Here is a 12,458-nt window from a genome sequence, read left to right as displayed (position 1 = left end):
GAAAGATGGTCAACCCAAAAGGTATGGATCTTTAGATACCAAAATATGTAGCAGATGCCCTTTCCCCCAAAATGACAAAGCTTACAACTGTGTCCGTGGAACGAAACAGGCAGGTGTGGTGTGTACAACTACACCCATAGACCTACTGTTACTTTTTGCATTTAGTTGAATAATCTGAAGTACTGACACTATGGAAATACAGTTTCAGGGGTTAGAAGGGAGAACAAATTGGATGGGAGGCTCAACTAAAATGGAAGCTGGACATCTTCAGGCTCTTCAAAGCAGAAAAGGGTAATGCTAAATTACAGAAGTGGCTTCCACTCTAATTAGTTAATGAGTGTTAGCTTCACTTTGTCCGTTCCTAAGAGAAATGCCATTTTACCATAATTAGTTTGGAGACGCTTCTTGAGACCTGCATTTTAACATATATTCAGATGTCTTGTAATATGGATTAAACTTGCATATTGCTGAAAATATATGCAGTATATCAGGTTTTCCAGAATTTTACTGGAGGTGCACCACTGCTATGAATAGTCATTCTTGGTAAGGGGTATTCGGCTGTATTAAAGGACGTTGCTTTTCAAGTGGAGGGGCCTCAAAGTATCATCTCCCCCAGCTACTTATTCAGAATTATGGAAAGGAAAGTGACAGAAAAAGGAAATGAAATATTCTCCCCCAAAAATGAATCAGCAAGCTAAGCTAAGGGCAGAATTACAAGCAGACCTGTCTTAACTTTGAAACCACATATCCTTTTAGGAGTATGACCAGGCAATTTATGGACAGGGCAGTGTGAATGCCAAAGAGTTCTTTTGAGCAGCTCCAAAATAAACATTACTGATTAAAAATTCCAAGCTACATTATGAACAAGTAAATCTACTGCAAATGAAAAGGAAAGTCTGATTCATGTGTGCAAACTCATTCTTAGGAGCCTCCTACACTTTGCCAGAATAAAATTGATGATGCAGACTTGAGGAAGCCCCTGCCCTAATCTTGAGGCACAAAGCTGATCACCTCAGTTAAGTAGGGAATTTTCTTCTTTGCTTCATTCTAGATTGCAGCTGCAATCTAAATCTACAGGTACCTGAAAGTAAGTCCTATTAAAAATAAACAGGAAATCAAAAGCAAGGAAAGATGGATGTGTGAAAAGATACGTATTTTTGCATGTGGTGTTACTTGCAGCTGAAGAAGTTATTTATTCCTGGACAAAACTTGATTCTTCTAATCCAGTTTAACATTCATACCTTCTTGAGAAGTTCTTCTCTTTCTGGTGGTCAGGTCTTTTATTTCACACAGAAAACTCCCTCCCTTCAATGAAGTAGACTCTTGCCTACAGAAGTGCATACCACAACATATTTTAGCCTTTAAAAAGATCCTACAAGACTGTTTTTTGCTGCAATATATTAAGATGACTATTCTTCCAGGAAGCTGCATAAGGCTTGTATGATGCAATATGACAACAGCCACTCAAGTGTACATTTGAATCCCTGGTAATATGTTAGGAAACCACTACCTGCAACTGCATGAGGGCATGTATATTGGGGGAAAAACAAATGTAAGGGCCACTGTCATGTCACACTGTACACATTTACTGGCCCCCAACATATAGGCAGCATTTGCATGTCACAGTGGGCTATAAACCATAGCTTATAGAGAATGAGAAAATCATGCGCACTTCATTCCCTCCTTCTAGCGTAAAGAGGAAACAAACCATGAATGCTGGTTTACTAATGCATTTGATTGAACATGGGATCACAGTTTGTTTTTGCTCAAACAACCATGGCTTATCATTGTGCTTTTTTTGGAATGAAACAAACCACAATCCCTGGTTCTGACATCATCAAGGATCATGGTTTGTTTCCTCCACACATAGTGGGGAGGAGTGAAGTAGGCTTGATTTGCTCATTTAGGGTAAGCCATAGTTTTTAGTTTACAGTGACACGTGAATGCAGCCCATGTGTTAAAATGAGAACTTGCCAGGAGTCCCACATCCTTAGCTGACAATGCCTATAAGTATAGGTACAGAGATGCAAGGAAATTAATGGCAGGTGGGCAATTTGATCTGCTGGTTTCATTAGGAAGCTACTTCCAAGAGTTTGTATGTCAATGCATGTGGAGAGTCCCTATTCATAAAACAGGAAACCCACTTGGATTTTCTTGCAGCACAGAATACCTTTTCTATGATAAATCTCATCACTGCAAGCATCAAGAGGTAGAAGTGGTAAAATGTTCATTCATCCTTATATTTTAATGGCAAAACCCAACAAAACATTTAAACTGTCAGAGAAAAGCCAACGGAAGCACAAGCTTCCAACACAGTTACAAAAAATACAGTCAGTCAAAAGTGTCTTAATAATCTGAATCTAGGAGATAGGAAGTAGATATTGCACGGGAAAAAATCCACCCTTAAACACATTCCTCCCCCATGAAGTAAAATAAGCCAAGATTTGAATTGCACAGCAACTCGGCTTAGGACACGCACGCGTGCACAAACACACATACAGAGGAAATGAGGGAACAGTGTGCTTTTGAACTACCTGTACAAAGTTTAAGAAGACATATAAAAGGAGGGGAGAAGAGACAGCAGGGTCATGGAATATAAATGCTTCCAGGGGGCTCTCCTGTACATCTTGCTACAGAAGATCAGTTTTAACAATTTAAGAAACCAAAGCATGAGCCCTTACATAGCTTGGTGGTGGGGCCCTATGCAACTGTCTATGATGTTGGACATTCTCTTCCACCTGACCTGCAATATCAGTCATGGCTGGGCAGTTGCCTATGTTTCAGAACACAGCTTGTAGCCTCAATGAACTTAAGTTATCTTGCCACAAACTGGAGTTTTAAACTCACATGAAACAAAGTTCATCCATTGCCAGCCTGCTCTTCCTGAGACAAAATAGAGCTCTCACCCCGACCTTCTGATTGGATCCTATTTATAGGATTGCAAACTACAAATTAAAAGTCAGTTGGGACTCTGTGGCTGTTGCTCCAGCTCCGTATGAAGCCAGCCCTAGCCCAGATGTTTACCTGCTCAATATATTTTAAGGATGACAAATCAGCTTTATTGCAGCTAGTGATGTGCAACTGGGTAAATGCAACTGATCCCAAATACTTTGGAGAAAACATAGGGCTCCATGTTGGAAGTAAGACTCCCAATACCCATGCCTGATCATGTCAAGGAATGAATTCCTCCAACATTAGGCTGTTGGTCTTTAAAAAAAAACCAGTGAAAAAATTGCTGAGAGACCTGGGTAAATAAATTGCTTAGAATGAGAAACAGGACATGCTTGCAATAGTGCTCAAGGCCCCTGAATATCATGTTGGTATGAATACCAACTTACAATAACTCAGAGTAAGTTGAGCAGTAGGACTTATTGGGAAGGTGAATGTGTGTATCTGCATGCCTAGGCTGGACCCAGGAAAAACCGCAGATTATTCTTGTTCAGAAAATGAATTGCCATCCTGTACCACTAGCACCCTCTAGCTACTGGCCCTTTGATAAATGGATACAGTGTGCTATTAACACTGGCTGATGCACTCGGTTGCCTTTATCTCAGTGTATGATAGAAGGAACTATATCACCTTATATAAAAAGGGAACCCCCAGCAAAAGCCTTTAGCTCCTATTGGTGACAAGAATTGGTGGCCTATTCTGGATGAGATTTGAGCACCTCTCTCAGCAAACTACTATGCAATCTAAACACATTTTGTACACGTTCACAACAAGCTGCTATCTACTAAATGACTGAGCATGAAAGGGAGACTACAAAGCAGCATGTAAGAATGGAGGCAAAAAGACAAAAATGGGGAAGGAGGAAAGATTGGGGGAGGCACTTTGCTCAACATTTCTGGTGCAGCAGCCCCAAGAGTCAGCTTGGAGCAGCTTGCTCTAACTTGCAGGGAGGGAGGGATGTACATATGTGTCATGGTCCTCCCTGGACAGACCAGGCACTTTCATCCTGTTAAATAAACACCCCTTACAGTATGGGAGCATACAGTATAGGATCCAAATAGCAAGGAGGATGAACCAAGGGGAACAGGTGAGGCCATGCTGCATTGGAATCGTTAAGACTGTCCCATGGCCTGCTTTGAGTACTCTGGCTGCTTGCCAATGTGATTGTCACCCAAGAGTCACACAACCAACTGAACACTGTGATGTGTGGATAACAGAGGCAGGGCTGTAATGCACTGCCAGAATTTCCACCCTATTTTCTGCTGTGCCTCAAGAACTGGGCCAGTGATTTTCCAGTAACAGGATATACCAGGGCAATGGGCATTGCTAATGAAACTATTGAGAAAGACAGCACCCATTGCTGGGAATCAGGATGGGGGTGGGAGTAGGTGGAACTGACCAACAGGAGACTTGAGAGAGCTCTAGACCTTGCCCCTGGGCGACTTTACATATCAGGTGGTAGGGCATCACAAGACAGGCTCCAACAACGGTTGGAAGAGAACAAGATCTTCCTTCCCAATGCTTTGGGGGAGCAACATAATCCTCTATAAGACATGGAGGCAGACAGGAAGGGATCAACAGGCAGCAGAGCCCACCCATGGAATGTGGTGGTGGTGGGGAATGTGGAGTCAGGACTGCTCAACACCTGCTACACTAATAAATAACAGTGCCTTGGCCTAGCCCAGACAAAGCTCTTGATACTCTCCGTGCTGGAAATTCAAGGAAAGGCCGGCCAGGTTCCTGTGCAACTCTGCTCCTGCTCCCCTGGGCTGGGATAAGGCTCACTGAGTGCTACACAGCTGTCTCCTGGTCCTCCCGCTGGATCATCTGGTAGTGCTGTCGATTTTCGAGGTAGGCAGCCAGGTCAGGATCATTTGCTTTCTCGGCTCTGTGCTTGGGCGTGTCTCCCTGGAAGAGCGGAAAAAAGACAAGAACAGATTATTTTATTTATCTATTACATTAGTATCTGACCCTTCCTCCAAGAGTTCAAGGTGGCACACGTGGTTCTCTCCCTCCCCATTTCATCCTCACAACAACCCTGTGAAATACATTATGTTTAAGAGACAATTATTGGCCCAAGGTCACCCAATGAGCTTCATGGCTGGGTGGGGATTTGAACCCTGGCCTCCCAAGTCCTAGTCCAATACTCTAACCACTGCACCACACTACAACTGGGCCTTTATCTCCTCTTCAGAGTAACCTGTGCAGCAGCTGCTCTACTGTGATCCATTAAACTGAATAGTATCCAATCACAAGATTTTGAGGACAAACTTGAAATGTAAATTTTAAAAAAATTACTACACGTGTGATGCCAGATCCTTTTGTCATCAGGTACCCATCGTTTATAAAGGTGTCCAAGAATTTATTTATTTACCACATTTAAGCAACTAACACTCTCAATAAAATATTCAACACTAAAATCAACCATAAAATTGCAGTTTCAAACAAAATTCTAAAGTAGTAAACAATTTCAGAGATCTTACTTAAAAGGCTTGGGAAATAAGGTCTTTGCATAGTTCCAGAATGACCTCAAAGTAGGTACCAGGCAAGCCTCTCTGGGGAGAGCATCTCTCAGCCAGGGCACCATCACCAAAAAGGACCTCCCCTCTAGTAGTCACCCACCACACCTCATTTGTGTGGAGTACCTTGGAGAGACCTTGCTTTTACTTCCAGGCTCCATATTATTCCCACAGGCAGGCACCTGCCTTTTTTGCAGTGCTGCATGTGTGGGTGTTCATTCAGTCGTCGTCCCCCCAAATATAAACACACCAGAAAATGGTTGGAGAAATACTAAAGAACAGTGGGATGGGATATGATAGGAGTTGAGGAGGATGTGGAGAGAGAGGCAGCTGAGTGCAGAAATCCCATCCTTTCCCCCATTTGAAGACCCATTTTACAACTTCATTGATTTCTGCTGTCCTCAGGACAAGGCTGCCAAACGAAGCTTGAAAATACAAAGGTAATGATAAAGTTTAGAAATGTATCTTCTACTGAACTTTAAAATGATCAGAAGAAATTACCACATCACATAGCCAGATTCTATGATAAACAATGTAATGTAAACAGTAATGGCTATGCAGTATTCTACATTTGCTTAAAACCTTGCCAAGAGTATGTGTAATTTTCTATAAATGGAATGGGGTAGGAAGATCCTGTAGAAAGGGACTTCCCACTACTTAAGATAGAGAAGCAAGTGAGGGCCTCTAGAAAGGACCTCTGGAGGGACCTCTGGCTTAGCCTGGAATATCTATGTGCAAATGCAGGTATGAGCAGAAAAAGACTCGGAGTCCCTAGAAAATGTTTGTGGCTGAACTCTATTGAGTCCAGTGTTGCCTCAAACAGGAGGAGGAGGAGGAGGAGGGGAAAGACTGGAAACCAGAGGAGCATGTTGGGAAGGAAAGCTTAGGGATTGCTGGAAGATTAGCAACTGACAGCTAGATAAGTCTTCAAGGACCTGTTTTCAGGCTCCCACCACCCTCACCCTCCCACAAGCTCACTTGCTGGGAAAACAAAAGAGATGTATTTGAATATCCTTATTAGTGACTGCATCGATAGGAAAAGGTGATGACTTTGCACCGTTGTACAATGAAACCTTGCCATAGCCACTTTAATTTTCCTGGTCTGTGGAAGCCAGGATAATCTAAGCAAAAAGAGTGGGGGTGGGCTGGGGTGAGGTGTGTGTCTGGGGAGTGCCCTGAAATACCATCCCATCCCATCCCATCCCATCCCCCTCCTTCAGCCAGCCTTGCTAAAGCTCCTGATCCCTGTGGAGGCTCACATTTCATGAACTTATTGCAGCCATCTGGACTGCATCCACTAATGAACTCCTACACTCCATAAAAAGCAAATCTGTTAACAGCTTTCAGCCATGTCTCCCCCTCCTCCTCTCCCATTCCAGAAGCCTCCCCCTCCCCCTCATTAACTACCCCCACACTCCACTGGCGCTGAACAAACTCACTGCTGAGAATGGCCAAGGAAACCTGGCTCTCTGCCGCCTCCGCTGAAAGTGGGAGAGGACAAGCCTCCTAGCACTGGGCCCTTACATCCCAGTGGGGAGAAGGCAGGCGTGGCAAGGAAGGAAGGAACCCTGAGTCCCAGGGCAATTGTCAGCTATATTTCACAGGGGTACACAATGGTTTGCATACTGGCAGACCCTGTCACACATACACAGCCATAGAAACAAGCACAAGTGCCACTGGCACCTCGCACCTTGCACCTCCCCCCTCCCCCAGGATGGAGAGACAAAGGCAGAAGCAAAGGGCATGCATGAACTTGTCCACAAAGTGAAGCCACAGGCTCACATGCACAAAAAGAATGCATGCACAGGCCTCGGCTTCACCACTGCACAGGCTGTCATTGCCAGCACTGAGGGTTTTGCTAAATAAATTGGTTTATTTCCTCTAGCAACAGCAGAGAGCATCCCTACTTGACCATGCAGCATTTAAGCCTGGAATCAGAACTCTAAGGCACCTCCTCACTGCCCTTGCAGCTACATAACCATATGATTTGGGCAGCAGGGTTTCAGTTATGCTATGAAGACATACCGTTATTTGTTAAGAATGAAGGCTCATAAATTCCCACAAGTCAGTTCACTATTGTCAACATGTGCTCCCAGCAGATGCCATGCTGATGTTTATGGCACAATGGCAGCTAGACCGTATTGCACCATACACTCATCATTTTGCAAATGCAGGGGGGCATACGAAGAAAGAGTCCCAAACCCAGTCTCAGAAACACAAACCTTGCTGACTGGAGGGCTGGAGCCCCTTTCATACAGTAAGCCACTTTCTCGGTGGCACCTACTGAGATAAGGATACATGGCTATGAGCAGCAAAAGGGCCATTCTTACTTCGTGCTATGGAAGTGCCCACACTTACTTATGCTGACCCTTCTCAAAACCCCACCTTTCTCCTTGGTCCTTTATTTTCCATTTCCATGGCCAGCCACTCAATCTTGCTTGCTGCTAAAGCCACTTTTGCTTTGGTCACATCACAATGCGCAAGGCATTGGCTAAAGGTTAGAGCAAGGGAGCTGCCAAGAACTGGCTATAAAACAACTTCACTCAGTTGGCAAAGGATTTTATTGCTTGTCTGAAATGCTCCAATGCTTTTATAGCTCCATTAGCATTGACTTTGGTCAGGTGACCTGACAAGCCCCAGGAGCCTTTGGCAATATGACATGAAGCATCCCCAATGGCTAAACTTATTGTTCAACTTTAGGTCACAATAACCAGCTGGCAGGAAGGAAGGACTATTTACATCACAACTGGCCAGAGAATACATGTTTGCTTCTAGTCTGCTACTGGCCAGCCCCTGGGAGTGCTGGGACCAAAGGATAGTCTCAATTCCTTCTCCATCTCTCTTCTGGCACCAAGACATAACTGCATGTTGTGCATTGTATTTTAAGATGCTGAGACTCTCTGACATTAAATGATATACCATTCACATAAGGAGACAGAAGCCTACCCTACTGCTGTGGAGCTGCTCATTTGAATGCTCTTCCTGCTACAGTGGAGTAACCCTCCCATACAGGCGGCTTAATAACCTACAGCTGGGAAAGGGAAAGGTCTACTCTGAGACTGTCCTTGCCATGACCTCAGGGAGTGGAAAGAGGGGAAATGAGACATTCTGGCCCCTCATTTAGAGAAAGAAAAAAAACAACAACACTGGCAGCAGAAGAGATAAATTTAACTCTTTACCAAGCTGTTGAGTTAAATGCTCTAACCTAAGCCCTGGAGATCTAGCTTCCAATTCATAGACACATCCTTGGCTCAAAAGGTAAGCATCCCAGCTTTGCCGTCTCCACTCTCGTCCTGGGCAGCACTTTCTCAGGATCAGTTGATACATGCAGTGGAATCCGTCAGTGAAACCCCCCCGCTTCTCCCCCAAGTAAATCTACACTACAGTACTTCACAATACAGATGATGGTGGCATTGTGTGTGTTGTTTGTTTGTACTTTCTCTTACAGAAGAAATAATATTCCTACATGTAGGAAACTAGCACATCAGGGAGTCAACAAGCCTCTGCTTTTCCCCCTGGTAGTTTACTGTTCTATGTTTGAGTGTTAGCTTTGTGGTTGTTGTTGCTGCAGTGCACAATGGCCTTAAGTGATACACATCCATAGAAGATTTTACCTGCTGAGCACAGAAACTGGCCCTTAAGATTTGGCTCTAGCTATTCCCAATGAGCTCTCAGAGCAAGCTCTTACCTGCAGGTCAGTTTTCATCAATGAAGCCCCAGCCTCCACAATGTAATGGCAGATGGTGCGCTGGCGAAGGGCTGCAGCCTGGTGTAAACCAGTCTCACCACTGAAAGAAAGAGGTTACAATGGAGGACCAGGATCAATAACACCTACCCCTCTCCTACCTGCTCCAAAGAGCAAAGATAAAGACCCAGAAGAAGGCCTAGATGGAGCCAGTTCATTGCATTCATATCTGCATGGGCTTAGTGAGACCAAGAGATGGGTGGAGCCATGCAAGCAGTTGTGAAGGGTGGCTTCACCTCTGGCTCACATCAGCTTGATAGAAAAGCTGAAGGGAAGGCTCTCTTCTGACATCCCAGGCCCAGTCATTTTCTCTGTGCTGACTGGGGAGTTCAATAGCAATGGTAACACCAAACTGGGAGTCGTGGTGAGAGAAACAGACAAGAGCACCTAAGCTGGGAAAGGGTTCTTCCCTTTACTTGGAGTGCCTCTGTCATTTCCTTTTCCCAGGTGTGCAGAATGATGTGATGAACTGGAGGATATCTATCTTCCTTGTGAGTGTGAGTAACTGCTAGCAGGAAAAAAGGATGTTCATCTTCTCTGTCAAGCAGATCTACTCATAAGAAAGACATCTCCTTTTTCCCCACCCCACAAAAGTGAAGCAGTTGTTCAAGCTCCTATCTTGCCAGCAGAGGGAGCCAGCATGTAAACAAGGTATGGACTGCCTTCAGTTGTTTCCGACTTATGGCGACCCTATGAATAGGGTTTTCATGGTAGGCGGTATTCAGAGGGGGTTTACCATTGAGGCAGTGACTAGCCCAAGATCACCCAGTGAGCTTCATGGCTGTGTGGGGATTCGAACCCTGGTCTCCCAGGTCGTAGTCCAACACCTTAACCAGTACACCACTCTGGCTCTCAAACAAGATATACGAGTGAAGAAAAAGAGCTGGCCTTCTGCCTTCTTTAGGGGCAGGCACTTACTGCTAGTAATAAAGCACTGTACACCACAATGAACTTACTTTTCTTCTTCTGCCATATCCAGAATTTCTACAGGAGCTGGGGATGAAGAGACAAAAACAAAACAATGAGGACAGCCCGCTTGACATGGGTCATGCCACTCCTTATCCAATCTACTGCAGAAGGAAAGGGCAGTTTATTCTCTCCCTAACACCTGCACAGGGGTTGGGCTGTGCTTTTTTTTATGGAGATCAAACACTTCTGTGAAATCAACACCATGGCTGTTTTGCCATGTGAACAAACATTTTATTCTCCTTTAGCCATAAATTATATTGCACTCTAAATGTGCAGTATTTACTGTATTTTTTTCATTCACTCCACCACAACCCTAACAGGATGCCAGTTTTGTGATCTCATTGTGGAAGAGGGTTTTTGTATTATTTTACTCTTAAAAAAAATTGGGGTAGGACCCCAGGCTATCCATGACATATGGTTGCTGGTGATAGCTAAGAGTGTAAACCAGGAAGGCAGGGAGGACTGATGTGTATGGGAGACCATGTGTGTGCCTTTATGTGCATGCAAATGCAGTTTTTTTCTTTCCTGCCTTGAATGAATGGCTATTGAGCTCTTCTAAATGTAAACTCATTTTGGAAGAATAACCTCCACACACACCACAAGTTTGGGCTTCTTTTTGCACATAGCTACTTCCAACTCCTTGGTGGGGTCAGAACTGAAGTACAGCACTCTTTGTGCAGCCCTGTGCTGCCACTGATCTAGTGACAATGAGGTAGAGCATTATTAATCCCATTTTACAGATGAAAAACTGAGGCACAAGAGTCCAAGATGAGAATCTATGTCAAAATGTACATCCTTTGCTTCCTGGACTGCACCAATGTTTAATTTAAAGACTTTCAGCCTCCCCATGTAGCCAACATGATAGCAAATCAACCCAGTACCTTTTCTGTTCTGGCTTACCATTTTCAATTATGTATTTGACAATCTCTTTGCTCCCTGATTTGACTGCATGATGTAGAACAGTTTGGCCTGTTTGATCGCGCATCATCAAGTCCTTGCCAGCCTGGTGCAATTCTTTGAACTACAGCAAGATAGGACAGCTTGAGAAGAGCCATAATATAAACTCTATGGAGGCAGGTCTTAAAATCAAGATGGTTTACACAAAGGTAAAAACCACCATGCAAATAAGCAAGAGCAATTCATTAAACAACCAAACGTTAACAATTGACAACCACTTGGACAACTATTGTATCAGACAGAAACAGTAAGAAAGGAATGCATTTGGAACCCCCTAATAGTTGGCATAACATGAGCTACAATGGCTTATCACTCTCATCAGTAGAAAACTCTTCTCATAGTATGGCCATATGGAAAAAGACCATCACTACCTCTGCAGATCACGATAAACACAGAAGCTCACATAGATGCATAACTACTCACACTAACAATTTTAGAAGGAAGAGGGTGATTTGATTGTAAACCGCCCAGACAGCTTGGCTATGGGGTGGTATATAAGTACAATAAATACATAATAAATAAATAAAAAGCTACAACAAATGGAAAATCTCACCACAAGTCATTAATTCTTTTTTGGCTACTTGCTCCTATAAAATATACCCTATAGAGTTAAAACAGACACATCCTAGTTGAAAAGGCATGATTAAAGAAATCCCATAGTTGACTATTGCCACAGCCACTTTCAAGGCCATTGGATTAAAAAAAACATCCAAAATCTGAATCTGATGTGGTAAGCTACAGAACATAAGAAGAGTCCTGCTAGATGAAACCAAAGAACTGCCTAGCACAGCATCCTGTCTCCAGTGGACAACCAGACGCCTATTGGAAGACCACAAGCAGGACATGAGTGCATCTGTCTTCTCCTGCTGTTCTTCCTCAGGAACTGGTATTCAGTGGCATACTGCCTCTGGTCCTGGAGGTAGTATATAGCCATCATGCCTAGTAGACATTGATACCCTGATCTTCCAGGAATTTGACTAACCTGCTTTTAAAGCCATCACCACATCTTATAGTAGCAAGAAGCGTTACAAAGATTTCTCACTTCAGGGTGAAATTTCTCTAAATACAAACATTGGCCTGGTTTACACATAACACTAAACCACGCTTTATTAAATGATAATTCATTCAACCTGGCTTAGTATTATGTGTGAACCCAGCCCAGCAACTTAACTATGTTTTATTAGCTATGGTTAAAGGTCACTCATTAACTTAGGTTTGTAGTTGGTTTATAAACCTTAGTTACTGTTAACCATATCTTAGTGTTATGTGCAATTGTAGACCTCCTCCTCAACTATGGTTAAGGAGCTGTCACTGCCCAA

At 43.7% G+C, this 12,458-nt stretch overlaps 1 protein-coding gene across 16 annotated transcripts in view; it reads right to left on the bottom strand.

Moving 5' to 3' along the window:
- Nucleotides 1-2,226: 2,226 nt before the first annotated feature.
- The window catches only part of DGKZ (diacylglycerol kinase zeta), a 170,319-nt gene continuing 160,087 nt past the window's right edge, over nt 2,227-12,458 (bottom strand). For all 16 annotated transcript variants that reach the window (XM_061610872.1, XM_061610874.1, XM_061610876.1 and 13 more), the window contains 4 exons: nt 11,083-11,203; nt 10,170-10,206; nt 9,157-9,256; nt 2,227-4,857 (listed from right to left, as the gene is read on the bottom strand). In XM_061610872.1, coding sequence (XP_061466856.1) covers nt 4,741-4,857; nt 9,157-9,256; nt 10,170-10,206; nt 11,083-11,203 — 375 coding nt within the window. In that variant the 3' untranslated portion in view covers nt 2,227-4,740. The remainder of the gene's footprint in view (nt 4,858-9,156; nt 9,257-10,169; nt 10,207-11,082; nt 11,204-12,458) is intronic.

This window comes from Rhineura floridana, chromosome 2 (assembly GCF_030035675.1).
Source record: "Rhineura floridana isolate rRhiFlo1 chromosome 2, rRhiFlo1.hap2, whole genome shotgun sequence".
NCBI classification, from domain to species: Eukaryota; Metazoa; Chordata; class Lepidosauria; order Squamata; family Rhineuridae; genus Rhineura; species Rhineura floridana.
Note: the sequence above shows the minus strand (reverse complement) of the source record. Positions and strands in the feature narration are given on the sequence as shown.